The sequence below is a fragment of the Puma concolor genome, chromosome C1 (assembly GCF_028749965.1).
Source record: "Puma concolor isolate L17-30 chromosome C1, mPumCon1.1.hap2, whole genome shotgun sequence".
NCBI lineage: Eukaryota > Metazoa > Chordata > Mammalia > Carnivora > Felidae > Puma > Puma concolor.
In genome coordinates, this window is record NC_141674.1 from 100,298,451 (window position 1) to 100,315,071 (window position 16,621).

The 16,621-nt window shown below is 49.8% G+C and overlaps 1 protein-coding gene across 5 annotated transcripts in view; it reads right to left on the bottom strand.

The window, feature by feature from the left end:
- The window catches only part of IGSF3 (immunoglobulin superfamily member 3), a 94,514-nt gene extending 91,976 nt beyond the window's left edge, over positions 1-2,538 (bottom strand). For 3 of the 5 annotated variants that reach the window (XM_086717927.1, XM_086717926.1, XM_086717921.1), the window contains exons 1-2: positions 2,409-2,538; positions 1,065-1,747 (exon numbers count right to left, since the gene is read on the bottom strand). In XM_086717927.1, coding sequence (XP_086574053.1) covers positions 1,065-1,107 — 43 coding nt within the window. In that variant the 5' untranslated portion in view covers positions 1,108-1,747; positions 2,409-2,538. Of the gene's footprint in view, positions 1-1,064; positions 1,748-1,880; positions 2,024-2,165; positions 2,318-2,408 lie in introns of those variants that run through there. The other 2 variants (XM_086717922.1, XM_086717923.1) reach the window with 2 other exon arrangements.
- Between the last annotated feature and the right edge of the window lie 14,083 nt (positions 2,539-16,621).

The following is a 16,621-nucleotide window of genomic DNA, read 5'->3' on the forward strand; positions in this document are numbered from 1 at the left end:
GAGACAATGCATGAGAGCTATCTCCACTGCCGGCAGCTCAGGCATAAACTCCGTAAATGCAAAATATCTAGATTTGGAGATGCAAACACCAGAGGCAGGTGTGATGCCCTCTTCCAAACACAAGGGACAGAACCATACAGAGAGATCAGAGGGTGTGCTCGTGTGCGAGGTCTGAGGAGACAGACGGAGGGTGCGTGAGATCCCGGCGTGGGAGTTTATCCTAGACCCGAGATGTGTCCTCTCTAATGCCACACTTAAGATGGTGCTCATCGGCATGGAGAGCGTGGGCAAAGGAGGGGGGACCTCTGCAATGAGGAGGGAATCCCCAAGAGAGGTGACAAGGGTTCGCCTCTCAGGGCCACAGTTCGTCGTCCTGCTCTAGACGTTGTGGCCTTCTGCAGCGGGCCCCCCCCCCCACCAATCCGAACACACCCCCTCCCAAGCAGCTTTCCACTCCTCGGGTCTCTCTTCCTGCCAGAACTACGGTCTGAGGCTCCTTGCTGAGGGGACATAAGACAGGTACCCCCACACATTTAGTCTCCAGACCGCTTGGGCAGGGCAACGCATCCCTTCACCACCCTACTCCACTCATGCCTACTTTCTCCTCCAAAAAAAAAAAAAAAACCCAAAAAACAAACAAACACACAAACAAAAACACCATCTTTACCACCAAACCAACTTTCCCCACCGTAAGAATAACGTGCCCACTCCAAATTAGGAACTGATGTGGACCAACACAGAAGGGAAGACAGTGAAGTTTATGACACTACGAGAAGCCAACCCACGAGCCACACGGAGTCCCTAAACCACCAACTGGCAGATGGGGGCAATCTCATCACAGGGCCCGGGACAGACATTTCAAGGACAGCAGATGTTCCTTCTTAAAGACAACCGGCAACATCCCATCGTTCCTCCTGGTTCCTCTTTCGACCTGTGACACACACCGGCTGCATCGTGGTGTCCCCCAAAGCCAAGTGTTGATGGGAAAGAACCACAAGGAATTACAGGAACCAACGGCAGGTTAAACTTTCACATCGATCGCACTGATAAGCGGAGACACTTACCCAGCACAGCCAGACAACTGAGCACTGGAAAAAAGCACTTCATGTCGGCAGCGGAGAAGAGACACCACACAGGACGCTTCCTCTTCTCTCCGCACTTAATCTCTCATTTCTGGCAATCCACTTATAGCTCCAGAGGGCAGTTTTGGAAACAGAACTTAACTCAAAAAATGAGAAGAGGTTAAAGAGAAGAGATCATCGGCAAGATGGGGGGGAGGGGGGAAGGGCGGCCAGTGGCTTGTGTTAAACTACCCTACGCTAAAGGAAGGGTCCAGAACAATTCTGAAGGCCCTCTAGGCTTCTGTCACATCCTGTGCCTTAGCGGTTTCCACTGGAATTGTAGATTGCAGTGAACTAATCCTCGAGGAAAAGGGAAAAAAGAGTCTGAGAAAATCCTTTCATCCGCTGATTATACAGGAATGTCCTTGGCTTCCCAGTGAAGGTGTCTGTAAGCTCCCTCATTCGGATTCCCCAAAGGGAAGACGGTAGGTCTTGTCAAAACCTTTGACAGCTAAATCGCCCGGGAACAGCACGGACTGTTTGGGTTTCTTCATCCAAAAGTCCGTCTCCATCCATGACGGTAGGTCACGGGGCCGCCACCTGCCCCAGACCTTCCCAGAACAAACGAAGCAAGTTGGCGTTCGGCGGCGCCGAAGCGAAGCCGGTCCCACAATGCCAGCCGATTTCTGAAAGAAACACAAGACAGATGTAGCCAAGGCGCACACAAGCGCCACAAAACCGAGAGGGGCCGAGCGCCGGGCTGCTCCGGACGCCCGGGTCCCGTTCCTGGACCAGGACCGTCCACCCGTGCATTCTGACCTTGGGCAAGTCGCTCCACTGGCCCCCGCCTCAGTTTCCCCGCCCGGAGCCGGGCAATTGCGGGAAGCCTGCTGGTTCCTGCAATACTTTGCCCACACGGCTCACTCCAGGGCACTCCCTTCGCCTCCTGCCGAGCCCGGCGCCGCCGGGAGCCCCACCCTCCGCGGGGCAGCTCGGGAGGGGGCTCGACGTGGGGCCGCCACTCCCGCTTCCACCTCCGGCCCCCGCCCCAAACGTGGGAGCTCCGCGCGCGCCGCGTCCCAGGTGGCCCCGCTATTGTTTTACCTTCCCGGCTGTTTATTTTTCGCTGGTTGGAAAGAAAAGAGACGGAGGGCGAAGCGAGCGGGGGGCTGCGCTTTCCGCTGCCGGGGCGCCCTCGTGGCCAGGCCAGGGGAGGGTCTGGGGCCCGACCCCGGAGCGGAGCCGGCCCCGCGCCCGCCACCGCCCTCCCCGCCCCCTGCCCCGGGCTCCCGGCTGCCCGCGCCGCCGCCCCTTCGCGCGCAGCCCGCGCCCCCACCGGATACTGACCTCGCCCCCGGCCCTCTCCCTCTGCGCGTCCGTCCGGCGGCCGGCGGTCCGGGCGCACGCCTCTGGGGACGCGCCGCCTCCTCCCTCTCCCCCCGCAGCCGCACCGGCAGCCGCGCTCCGGCCCCTCCCGAATCCCCGCCCCCCGGCCCGGCCCGCAGCACCCGGGCGAGCCGCGCGCGGGGCGGGGGCGGGGGCTTGGGCAAGAGGCGCCGCCCCCGGGCCCGCCCCTTCCCCCGCCCGCGGAGAAGGGGCTGGCCAGGGGCCTGGCGGGGCGCTCGTGGGCTGGTGCTCCCGCCCAGGCGCACCTGCCCGGGGAGGGGGACGGGGGGCACCCCAGGACTGGGCACAGGGGGCGTGTGTGAGCCGGGCAGATCCCAAAGTTAATCGGCGGTTCACACGCAGGCTGCCGGGGCCGCCGGCGGGAAGCACAGGCCCTTCCCAAAGCCCCGCAAAGGACCCGCGAGCCTTGAAGCGGGCGTCTGGCGAGCACGTCCTCTCTCCGGGAAACAAAAACAAAGCCCTTGTCAGGAGTCTTGAATCTGTGCTTGCGGTGGAGGCCCATATTGTGCTTTATTCAATGGCAGAACTTCCTGGAAGTTGTGGCCGAACTGAACTCGGCACAGCCCGGGTTCTAACCCCGGTTCTCCCACATCCTCGCTGCTGACTTTGGTCGAGTTACTTAACTTCTCTGTGCCTTAGTTTCTCCGTCTGCTGTTGCATGGGGAAATAGCCCTTCCCTACTGAATAGGGTTCTGTGAGATGTCCACGGTACACTTGTAAGAACACTTAGAGTGGAGCCTGCCCCGTCTTAAGCACTCAGTAAATGCAAGATATAATTATTTTATGAGGCACAGCCCTATCAAACGAGTGCATTTTCATCCATTCAATACTTAATGAACACACACGCATGCTGGGTAAAAACGGTCAAAAGGCAACCGAGGTCAAATAAGACAGTCCTGTCCTCCTGGAGCTTGATCTGGTGGGGAGACAATAAAACAGGTATGGCAAGAGAAGAACAGAGTGTTGAGGAAGCATGAGCCAGGACCTGACCCTGTGTTGGGGGGTTGGGACATCAAGAGGAGGGAATTTGGCCAGACCAGGTCAGGTGTCAGGAAGGCTTCTCGGAGGAAGTGAAAATGGAGGTAGAACCCAAAAGAGCAGAGGAGGCACAAAGGAAGGGGGCAGGGGAGGAGTCACTGAGTCCAGACCCTGAATCAGTATCCTCTAAGACTAGAGGGAAGACAGAGTAGTTCAGTTAGAGGACCAGAAATCTCTGTTAGGCACAAACTAGGCTGTTAGAAAGTGGCAAGGAACTGCAGAGATGAAATCTGGGGCCAGAACCTGGAGGGCTGTGTATGATGTGTTAAAAGATTTGAACTTTAGCCCAGGGCCATGGTGAGCCCCTGAAGGTTCGGAGCAAGGCAGTACTGTTATTAGATGTACATTTTAGAAAGACCACTCTGGGGCACCTGGGTGGTTCAGTCTATTAAGCATCCGACTTCTGCTCAGGTCATGATCTCACGGCTGGTGAGTTCGAGTCCCACATCAGGTTCTGTGCTGACAGCTTGGAGCCTAGAGCCTGCTTTGGATTCTGTGTCTCCCTCTCTCTCTGTCTCTCTGTCTCTCTCTCTCTCAAAAATGAACATTTTTTAAAAATTTAGAAAAACCACTCTGGCCCAGGCATGAAGGGTGGATGGGAGAGGACTTCTACATGAGGTTAGTGGGTATTGATGAAAATCCAGACAAGAGATGATGGTGACCAGGACCCCAGAAGTAGCAACAGGGAGGGAGAGGAATGAGCAGGTCCCCTTGATGTCAGGAGGTAGGCCCTATGGAATGCCAGGCTGAATGCCAGGAGGAATGGGGCAGAATAACCAGCTTGGCCTCAAGAACTGAGATCAAGATACATAAGACTGGATGTACTGAGTTTGAAATGCCAAAGAGTCATGCAAGAAGTGAAGATGTCCAAAAAACAACTGGGGGTGTGGAGAGTGGACTTCAGAACTCAGAAGAGGTTTGGAAGATGTTTTTCACCCTATTGGACTGTATGATAATGAAGGGGTTTTGTGAAGAAATACACTGTAACCCACTGATTAAAAAAAAAAAGTTAGTTACCCCCTCCCCCCAGTGTGTAAGGCAGTGAAGAACATGCTATTGGGGGTGTGAAAAAGTAACTAAGGGGTCTTATTTGCCCTTAACTCTCTCCCTAGACTATAAACTTCTTGCAGGCAGGACTGCACTTTAATTATCCTTTATCCCAAACAACTCTTGGCATTGTGGTCTGCATGTGGTAATTGCACTATGAATACTTGGATTGGATTGGATTGAATTGAATTGAATTGAATTGAATTGAATTGAATATTAATCACATGTGCCAAGTGTTATATGGAAGATCTCCTCTTGTGTGTTCAATATTACCTCTTTCCCTCAAGACAACCCTGACTCTGGCAACTCTCGCTTCTCCTTATCTGCTAGACTCTTTCATTTATTAATTGAGCATATACTATGTGCCAAGAAAGTCTCTGCTCTAGTGGCACTCACACTCTGGTGGGAAACACAAACAATGAAACAAATAAATATATAACAGAACATGACATGTGTTCTTAAGAAAAGCCGGAGAAGGTAATCACGTGTGTGTGTGTGTGTGTGTGTGTGTGTGTGTGTGTGTGGTGTGGGGAGGAGGATTCTGTTCTAGGTGGGTGACCAGGGAAGGCCAGATACTTGATTAGAAGGAGTGAGTGAGCTTTGGAAATTTCTGGAAGAAGAGAGCTCTGAGCCAAATCCTGTAGGACCTTACGGGCCAGCGGGCAGTTTGGGTCCCTCTGTTTACAAGAGCCTCCACTGGAAAGGAGGCTCTTGTAGTTGTGCAGGTGAGAGAAGACCGTGGCGAGGACTAGGGTGGTAATGATACGGGTGGTGAGATAGGGGTGGAGTCTGGAAGCATTTTGAAAATATGTTCAGTGGGATGTTCTGGAGACTTGGATACGAAGGGGGAAAGAAAGAGGAGCGTCAAGGGATCTGCACGATCTACCTCAGCCTGTGCTGGTCTCTGACCCCACCAAAGTGCCCTACCCCTTCTTCATAACCACACTTCCTGAGCATTCAGTCCCCTGAGCCACTTCCTCTGTCCTTGAACCCTGTACTCAATTATCCCTTCTTGTTCTTTCCTCCTCAATCTACCCCCACCTCCTACCACCTAGACCCCTTGCGTCTTTTTTGGATGGTCTGTCAATCCTTGACTTCCATCACCACACCAGGTATGTTATGGCTGGTTCCAGGCGGAGTATCTGTCTAATTTCCACACCGATGGGCCATCTAAGATATTCAAAGGGCCGTGCTAACTACAGGGCAGGGAGAGTAGAGTAGAGGCGTACCTCATTTTATTGCGTTTTACTTCATTGCGTTCCACAGACACTGCATTTTTTTACAAAACGAAGGTCTGTGGTAACCCTGCTTGGAGCAAATCTATCGGCACCATTTCACCAACAGCATTTATTTACTTGGTGTCTCTGTGTCACATCCTGGTAATTCTCACGATATTTCAAACTTTTTCATTTTTATTCTATTGGTTATGGCGAGCTGTGATTAGTGCTGATGATTGGCTTTCAAAGCTCGGATGACGGTTAGCATTTTTCAGCGGTAAAGTATTTTTTAATTAAGGTAAGTCCATTATTTTTTAGACATCATGCAATTGCATGCTTAATAGACAACAGTAGAGTGCAAATATAACTTTTATACGCACGGGGAAACCAAAACATTCCATTTGAGTCACTTTTTGGCACAGTGGTCTGGAACGTAACGTGTAATATCTCCGAGGCACACCTGTGCAGTGAAAAAATGTCTCTGCCCTCCAGACGTAGAAACCATTAAAAGAAGTGCTGATCAGGAAACCATCTACAGACAAAGAAAGAGTCTTTTTTTTCTTTTCTTTTTTTTTTTTCCTTAGGTTTACTTATTTTGAGAGAGAAAGAGTGCACGCAGGGGAGGGGCAGAGAGAGAGAATCTCAAGCAGGATCTCCCTTATCAGCACAGAGCCTCACTTGGGGCTCTATCTCAGGAACCATGAGATCACGCCCTGAGCTGAAATCAAGAGACCCTCAACTAGCTGAGCCACCCAAATGCCGCAGACAGAGAAAGAGTCTGAAGGGAAGGAAAAGCATCAAAGGAGAGTGAGGGAGAGAAGTCCCCAGTCAGCAAATGGGGCTGGTGCCCAGGCTGAACATTAGCAGCTTGCTTCAAAACAACTTACATTGGAATGTTGAAACCTCTCCTGAATTGGCCCGGAATCGAGTGGATATTTCGGACATTTTGCATGACTCCTTAATCTTCTCCCCCAGGGAGTTCAGTTCAGAAGCCTGCAGAAGCCAGACTGAAAGGGTGGCAGTCAGGACCAAAGGTCCAGCGTTGCCTGATTTTCTGACTCTTCAAGAAAAGCAGGAGATCCAGAAGGAGACCCAGGTTTTCATGGAATTTCTCCTAATTGTACCACTGGAAGCTAGTGTTTAAAAATAAACACTGGAGGGGGAAACAACAACACAGAATTTGCAGAGAAGATACGGTCAAGTGCTTCTTTCAGTTTGAGGGCTCTGGACCCACTATAGCTGTCATCAAAAGGCTAATATAAAACCGCAAGTGGCATCAAGTTATGTGTTTTTTTTTAAATCAGAGGGAAAAAAAGGCATTAGCCTACTTCTCTTTTGTCAACTGAAAAAAAGTTGAGGGCAAGGCATTTTGCCTAAAGATAGCCTGACACTTCATGCTCACAAGTACTGGTGTTAATTGCTCTTAATGCACTCAAAATGCCAAATGGAAAGAGCAAAGCCGCCTTACCCAACAAAACAGCAAAGTCAGAGCTAAAAGTGCCGCTAAACAATTCTCTTGATAGCAAGCTTTCTTCTTGGTGATTACCCTCCTACACGGGCGAGGATCCCCAGAGCTGAAGACTAGGAACAGAGCTTACACAGGATACCATCTGTCTTAAATATCTATACGTATATATATATATAAAGAGAGAGTTGATTATTGTATCTTGAGATCAAGGTAGCAAGGGAGCAGAATAGACCCCCTAAGGCTTTCCCCACACGTGGTGCTCAGAACCTAGGTGTGCCATATGGTGTCACTGAAGGGTCTGGATTTGCCCCCATGGAACTCTGAACACTGGTGTATCCCTGGGGGGGGGAGGGAAGAGTCTACTGAGCTAACACTCTCCCTCCTCCACAAAGTCCCAGAGCTGTGCTCGCTGATTCTCGGGGCTGACAGAACGGCGACACTGGAGAAGGATGCCAGATCTGAGCTACTGACGCGACACTTAACTCTGGTCAAGTTACTCCACCGTTCGCCTCGGTTCCTTGTTTATGAAAGCGGAAAACAATAGCATGTGCCCTCGGAGGGAGCTTGCAAGGATTAAATGAGCTGATGTAGGCATTTTGCCTGTATCAGTTCTTCCTGTAAGAACTTAGCAAAATGCCTGGTGCTAGTTCTGAATGCTCACTGGCTATTATTTTGGCTAAATATGAACTTCACATAGTATAAGAAGAAAGGAACCGGGGCGCCTGGGTGGCTCAATCAGTTAAGCGGCCGACTTCGGCTCAGGTCATGATCTCAAGATCCGTGGGTTCGAGCCCCGCATCGGGCTCTGTGCTGACAGCTCAGAGCCTGGAGCCTGCTTCGGATTCTGTGTCTCCCTCTCTATGCCCCTCCCCCACTTGCACTCTGTGTCTCTCTCTCTCAAAAATAAATAAACGTTAAAAAAAGAAGAAGAAGAAGCAAGGAACTAGGAGCCAGAAATTCTAGGTTTCACTCTTGGCTCTGCTGCTCATGGTGTCTTCTGACTCCTCTGGACCCAAGTTTCTTATTGTACAAAGTGAGGTTGGTTAGACTAATCAGAAGGTCCCAAAGTGGCTAAGCACAAATTACTCCAGAAGTATTCAAAGTACAGATTCCCACACCCTACCTGGAAGATTTGGTTTCTGAACATTGGTGTGAGACTGGACTAGATGGCTTGATTAAAAAAATTTCTCCCCATCCTCCTGGTTCTCCCTCCCGCTCCTCCTTGGAACCCCTGGGGTTGAGACACAGAGACTCACGACAACGTGGGTGCAGGCTGCTGCCTCACCTCCCCTGTTAGATGACTTTTCAGGGCTCTTCCAGTTCAAAATCGTGGGATGGATTTTCACACATTCATGATCCCATCTCCTATGTCTGAGTCCATTTCTGCTCTTGCCTGATAGGTCCCTCAACGGCACAGTCTGTCACCCCCTTTAAAAGTATGAGAAGAGCCCCCCCTTTCCCACCAATATGCCCTTCTGAACTTAATCCTGACCATGCTCCAGAGGCTCCCCATCCTTCCCAGACCAAACCTTGAGCATTTTGTTGCTCTCCATTTTCTCTTCCAAAATCCCAACAAATCCTGTTTTGTTTCGTTTTGTTTTTTGACGACAGCCTTAGAGTTGATTCTTCCTCTACTCAGCCCTGGCTCACCACCTGTGCTTTGCCTCCACGGGCTCTCTCCCGTGACTAAAGAACGGAACAACCCTGAGCATGTGCGTAGGCAAAGATTTTGAGCCCAGGCTGAATGCCATGATGCTGTCATGTTGGAGTGACTTCTCTGAGCTAGATGGGCTGACCCCCCCCATCACTCGCTCGCTCTCAGTGTCCCAGGGCGGTGGGGCTGGCTGCCAGGATTGGCTACCAGCCATGCTGTTGCCCCAGTGGAGGACTCTTAAGAATTTAGCCCGGGCCCTCTGGTGGGGGAAAAAAAAAATGTTAGTTTGATCACAGAGCTTCTGTCCTTGCACAGGGGAAGGTGTGTCACCGCAGACCTGAGATTTCTAAGAATCCAAACAACCATGAGCCGAGAGCAGAAGAGAGCCTTCTGGATGTGAGGGCACTCTTTCTGAGACATCTGTTACCCTACTCATCGCCAGGGCTGTCTAGCCTGATCTGGCTGGCGGATTGCCTCTTTCTATAAAAGAGTGCAAAGACATTGGCAAATCTCACCCAAATATATATGAGCCCAGCTGACAGTTTCCCAAAGTTCACTTGGAAGTTAATTATTTGGAACTCAGAACATATTTCCCCATAACAGTAATATAGTAAATGATGATTCTATTTCCGGGCTGACACACAAGTCTTTTTAACCCTTCACATGCTTAAAATGATACATAGTGAAGAGAAAACAAGCAGTAAACCAGCAATACATGAGGGATTAAATAATACAGAAAAATAACGCTGGAACAAGGATTGTTTTCCTTTTTTTTTTTTTTTTATCACAAATATTCAGTCAACCTAAAGCAATGATCTACACCCCGCGGTGTTGAAGAGAGCAGGCACGCTTCCTTTCCTCATGGAGTTTATATTCTATATTTATTTTCCTGTTATATTGTCTGTCTTCCTCATGGGAACGTAAGCTCCTTGTGGGCTGGTATCAGATCGGCCCTGTTCTCTAGGGTTCGCCCAATGCCTAGAATAATGCCTAGCACATGGGATGCGCGCGGTAAATATTCGATGCACGAATGAGTAAATAAATTCTAGCTGGGGAGACAGGCAGTAAACAAGTAAGCAAATAAACATACGACCAAATAGCAGATGGTGATTAAATGTCATGGAGAAAAATAAAGCAGAGAATGCAAGGATAGGGGTGGCTCTTTTCGATGGAACAGGCATAAAAGGCTTCTCTGAAGAAATGATATTGGCACACAGATCTGCATGAGGAATCGAATCATGGAAGAAATGACACAAGCAGGACATGCTTAATTTTGGTAACATCGGACCAGGAGATTTGGACCAATGTTCCCGCTGGCAACTACCATACCCGGACAAAATGTAAATAATGCCCAAAGTCATTACTAAAGCGGCGAGGAGTTATTGGGCAGAAGCTAGGAGAAAAGGAAGACCATCCTTCAGAGACACTGTTGCCCTGCGGACATCTATGGATATGTAATAAATATCTGTAAAACTGAGCCCAGCTTCTGGTGGCCTCCCATGGTGAGGAGACACACATCAGAGCCCAGGAAGAAGGTGGGGCTTCTGAACCTGAAGCTGGGATCCTCTAAGAGCCGTGTCCTTAGGGTAACCGGGAACTGGAATCAGGTCTTACTCAGACAGGCAACCTGGCTTCAGGTCCCCTGGACTCTATCTATCTATCTATCTATCTATCTATCTATCTATCTATCTATAGCCCTTGTCTAGAACTTAGCTTAAAGTGGATCCAGACTAGGAGTAGCACTGGGTGGCTTCCAGCAGTAAATGGAAACCCTCTCAGGAGAAAACTCCAACCCCCCTAGGCCTCAAATTATTCCAAAATGAAATTTCCGGCATACAGCGGGAGGGAACTAGGAAATAAGACAATATGAGCGCGAGCCAGCAAAAACCACAGAACACTGAAACAGGCCCACAAAATCTTGAGATATTAGAGTTGTCTGACACAGACAATGGAGCACCTGTGCTTGCTCTGTTCAAAGAAATACAAACTTGAATGCAAACTCAATGGGGCGCCTGGGTGGCTCAGTCAGCTAAGCGGCCGGCTTCCGCTTGGGTAAGGAGCTTGTGGTTCATGAGTTTGAGGTCTATGTTGGGCTCTGTGCTGAGCGCTCAGAGCCTGAAGCCTGCTTCGGATTCTGTGTCTCCCTCTCTCTCTGCCCCTCCCTCACTCGCATTCTGTCTCCCTCTCACTTCCTCTGTCTCTCTCTGTCTCTCTCTCTCATAAATAAATAAACATTTAAAAAAATTTTTTTAAAGGCAAACTTGAAAATTTTGTCAGAGAAACCAAAACTGTAGAAAGATCCGGGACAAGAGCATTCCAGGAAAGTGCCAAGACCCTGAGGCAGGAACAAGCTTGGCCTGTTTGAAAGCTAGAAAGTCACTGTGGCAGGAACAGACTGAGCAAGAGAGAGAGGGGTGAAAGGTGAGTTCAGAAAAGACAGCAAAGGCCAGATCTTGAGTCTTGTGGGAATTTGGATTTTATTTCATGCATCAAGGGAAACCATTGGGTGGTCTAGAGGATTAAGGTGGCATGACTATTTACATTTTTTTAAATAATTTTTTTAATGTCCACTTATTATTGAGAGACAGACAGAGACAGAGCATGAGTGAGGGAGGGGCAGAGACGGGGAGACACAGAATCCGAAGCAGGCTCCAGGCTCTGAGGTGTCAACCCAGAGCCTGATGCGGGGCTCGAACTCACAGACGGCGAGATCATGACCTGAGCCGAAATCGGACGCTTAACCGACTGAGCCACCCAGGTGCCCCGACTCTGTTTACATTTTCAAAAGGCCAGTCTGGCTGGTGTATAGGAAATAGTCGATAGGGAAGCAAAAATAGATGCAAGGAGACCAATTAGTAGATTATGGCATAGCTCAGGTGAGAGATGATGGAGGCTTTGCCTGGGTAGATGGTGATGGAGGTGGTTAGAAGTGGGTTCAGGATGTATGTTGAAGGGAGAGCTGACCGCTCTTCCTGTTGGATTGGATGTAGGGTATAAGACAAACCAGAATAGCTCCTCACCTCAATATACTCTTCACCTGACCCCATTCTCCCCCAGACACCCACGTGGTCTCTCTTTCTCTCTCAGCAGACAACTCTTACTGGTACTTTCAGCCCAGTTCTTCCTTGCTTTCCACCTAGAGCACCAACGGCTTTTTTTGAAATGTTCTACCTGATGTCACCAAACCTTAGCCTGAACATGCCCCAACCTCCGTTCATTATGTTTCCCTCGAATCTATTTTTTCCTCCTCGATTTCCTATGTCGGTTAATGACACCACTTTTCACTCAATCACAGAAGCCAGAGCCTTTGGGTTAATTTTAGACTTCTCACTTTCCACGGCCAATTGGTAACAGGAGCTGCCAAATCTATCTCCTTAACATCTTTTGAAGTTGTCTGTTCCTTTCTGCGTTCATGGCCTCTGCCCTAGCTCAGGCTTCAGCACCTCCTTCTAGACTATTGTCCTCATTGCCCACCTGCTGTCCCAGGTGATAGTCTCATCCGCTGCCCATCCATTATTCTAAAGTGCATATCTCCCTAAAGTGACCCTTCGGGGGCTGCCAATTGCTTATGAAAGATTCAAACTCCTAGAATAGGTTATAATCATGCCTCCAACTGCCCTTGACCTTCTTCCAGCTTTTCTAGGCTCTTGATCCTTCCCACCACAATCTGGTTTTACCCATGGTTTTCTGGACGTGCCTTTATATATACGCTGCTCTTCAGCCAGGTGCACTTGGTCTTCTTCCTCAACCCATCAACTTGGCAAACTCCCAGCCTTCTTGTGGGAGCAACTGAAGCACCAGCTTCTCTTCGAAGTGCCCCTCCTCACCTCCCCCTGCCTGCCTCCTCCCAGCATTGAGTGAATCATCCACGAAAGCTCTGTGCTTAGGATAGTCCTCCAAGGTAGTGCTTTTTCACTGATCTAGGTTATTTGTTTACGTGTATGTTCACCTAGGGAGTTTCTTGAGGCCAGAGACTGCCCCACATAACAGCATCCACCCCTCCCCGCACTATGCCTGGTGGCCAGCAGGCATTGAACTAAAACTTTATGGAATGAATGAAGGCGAGGCTAAGTGAATACCCGGTCTTACAGCTTCAAGCCCACAGAGTGGACCCCGAGGCCCTAGGCTTCAGGAAGCTCCTGCAACCAGGGGATGGGGGCATTTCATGAGTTTCCTCTGGGCGAGTTAGTCCCCGGTGCAGCAGACACCAAGCTGCATGTGGATAGATGGTTCATACAAACAAGTAGGAGGGCAGGTTTTTTATTTCCGCTTGTACCCGAGAGCCTTTGTTAACGATCACCCTCTAGTTCCAGCCACAAAGGCCTTGGCAAGGGACATCTGCCCTCAACACCACCGCCCATCTCCCTGGGATCCCTGAGTCCCACCCCAGCACTGACCTTAGAACCCTGGGGACCTAGTCAGGGAAAGCATCTCCCCTGAGGCTTTGGATGAAGCTGACAGTGTGTCAGAAGCCACGCGTATGCCTTAAGTTCACAGCACAGAATATAATACATGGATGTCAACAGGCTTCTTTCGCTTATTATTTCTGCAACATTTCCGTGACCCCCTCATCTTCTCCTCCTTTTCCTCACTTATAATTTCCTATCCATGGAAGAGGAGCAGAAAGGGAAGAAAAGAGTCAGGGAAAGAGAGGATGAGCTAAAGAAGGATACTTGGGAAAGGAAAGGAATGAAGGAAGGAGCAGATGGAAAAGAAAAGAAAAAAGAAAGAAGGGAGAGGGAGGGAAGAGAGAGAGAGAAAGGAAAAGGAAGAAAGAAAGAAAGAAAGAAAGAAAGAAAGAAAGAAAGAAAGAGGAAGAGAGAGGAGAGAGAAAGAAAGAAAGAGGAAAGGGCAGGAAAGAAAAGAAAAGAAAAAAGAAAAGAAGAAAGAGAGGGGAAGGAAGGAAGGAAAGAAGGAAAAGAGACAGAACCTTAAATTAAGTAAGCAGGCATGTGGCTCAGAAACAGATATGAAGTCTTTCTAACTTAAGCAGCAGGGACCTCATGGCAGATATTAAAGGTTTAATTGACTAGAGAAACCAATCATAGAACAAAGCCCTTTTTCTTTGCCAGCTATCATATGATAACCCGAACACAATAGTTGTTCTTTTTCTCCAGACACTATCAACCACAGTTGTCTGTCTTGGTCCTAGACTGTTCTTTAAAAAAAAATACATGCATGTGTCTACCAGTCACAAGACCAAAGTAGCCTCCGTTGCAACAATGACCGACCTGTGGAGTTTCCGGCCTGGTTCTCCCAGCCCACTGCCGGTCACCAGACATCAGACGGTGGCTCCCTTTTACCCTCACCCACCGCAGTCATTTCAGCCTGTGTAGTGGTGGGGGTCATGGCCATTTCTGAGCCCCGCCACAGATATGAGTGAGGCCGATTCGCCTGAGGCCCCGGGGGGAAGGGAATGAGCAAAGCTGCCTGGGAGTGGAGACCGGATGCAGTTAGATTGGTCTCAACAGTCCAGCCACTGCTGCTTAATTCAAAGGCTTGTTTTCCGTGTGGGTATCCAGTTGTCGGCACATGGGAAAAAGAAGACAGGACTACTAGCAGGGTTTGAAAAGATCATCACGAGCTGGGGGGACACGGCGGGGAAGACACCTTAGACCTCATCCCAGGGGTGCTTTCTGGGTGGTCCCGCGGTCAACTGTGGCCCCGGGGGGGGGGGGGGGGGGGGGGCTGAATGGTTCCAGACCCCGCCCCCCACGCCCACCACCTCCATCTCTTGCCCGCCCCTCACTGTCTTCTCTTCCTCGCCTTCCTGTTCCTCCTCCTTCTCTTCCTTTGAATCCACACTTCCCCTGTCACTGGCTACATGACTGCATAATTTATTTAACCAACCAGCCTTAGTTTCCTCATCTGCAAAGTGGAGACAATAGCACCTGCTTCATATGAGGAGATATCGTAGTGCTTTTTTGCATTGGGTTGGTGTGGGGGAATACAGGGGCAACAAACTGGATGAAATCTGCAGCACGTAGTAAGTGCTCCATGAATTCAGCCACTTCACAAATATAATTAAACATCTACTAAATGCCAGGCTCTGTTCCAGGTGCTGGATGAACAAAACAAATAAAAAGGAAATCCTGCTCACAGGGAGTTAACCTTCCTGGAGGGGGAGACAGGCAACAAACAAGGAAATAATTAAAGGACAAGAGAACGTCAGGTGAGGGAAAGTGCTGAGAGAAAAAGAAATCCTGGAAGTGGGGGGGAAAGCTGTGACACAGAAAGAGGGATTTCAGTCTTAAACAGAGCAGTCAGAATGTTTGAATGAAGACCCGGAGGAGGTGAAGGAGCCCAGCACGCAGATGTGCAGGGGAAGAACATTCTGGGCAGAGGGAACTGCGAGTGCAAAGGCCCTGGGCCAGCAGTGCACCAGGGACAAGTGAGAATCATGGAGGAGGCAGGGGAGGCGGGAGCTGAGGGAGGGAGGGAAAGTAGCTGGAAATGAGGTCAGAGAGGTAATGGTGCATGTGTGCAGGAGGCGAGGGTGGTAGCAGGGAGAGCAATCATGTGGGAACTTGTTGGCCATTGTAAAAACTTGGGAGACTTTTAAGGAGAGGAGTGATATAATCCGATTGATGTTTTAACATAGTAGCTCAGGCTGATGTGTTGAAAACAGACGGTAGGGGTCAAGAGCAGCAGTAGGGAAACCAGTTAGGGGCCATTGCAATAATCCAGGTGGGAGATTGCGGTCGAAAAGGGGGAGGTGAGAAGTGGCTGGGCTCAGGATATGTTTTTTAAGGAATTGCGGACAGAGCGTGATGATGGATTCAAGGCGGAGTGTGACAAGAAAGGAGTTCCGGAGCGCCTCTAAGGTTTTTGGCCTGAGCAACCGAAAGGATGGGATGGCTATTTACCGAGATGGCAAAGACCGCCGTTGGTGCAGATCGGGGTGGGGGTAGTAGATGCTATGAATCCTGTCCTGGATATTGGGAGAAATTATTACCATAACAGCACCCATGGAGCCATGGATTGGGGCTTATATACTGGGGCTTGCTTTCTTAGAACACTGCCTTGGCCATGTAAGGACCCCAGGCTGTCCTCTCTAGCTATCATACAGAGGACAGCCAAAGTGTCCTGGTCAATAGCTCCAGCTAATGGCCAGATGTGTACGAGGACACCTTAAACCATCCTGTCCCATTAAAGCCTCCAGAGGACATTAGTCACATGAGTGACCCCAGGCGAGGCCAGGTGAGTCATCCAGCTGCGTCCAGCCCAAATTGCCACTAAGCTTTAGGGTTTGTTCTGTAGCGATAGCTAACTGATGTAGTCGTGTTACATTTGAGACGCCCTATGGACATGCAAATGAGGACATCAAGTAGGCAGTTGGATTTTCTGAGTCTAGCGTCTGGTTGCCACGTCCAGGCTGAAAACACATCTAGGAGGTCATCAACTTAGAGACAGTAAAGCCATGATACTGATAAAAGCAACAGGGAGGTGAGTATAGTCAGCGAAGACAGAAGTCCAAGGACCAAGCTCCATGATACCATAGCGTTAAGAAAGGAAAAGGAGGGGCGCCTGGGTGGTGCCGTCGGTTAAGCGTCTGACTTCAGCCAGGTCACGATCTCGCGGTCCGTGAGTTCGAGCCCCGCATCAGGCTCTGGGCTGATGGCTCAGAGCCTGGAGCCTGTTTCCGATTCTGTGTCTCCCTCTCTCTCTGCCCCTCCCCCGTTCATGCTCTGTCTCTCTCTGTCCCAAAAATAAATAAACGTTGAAAAAA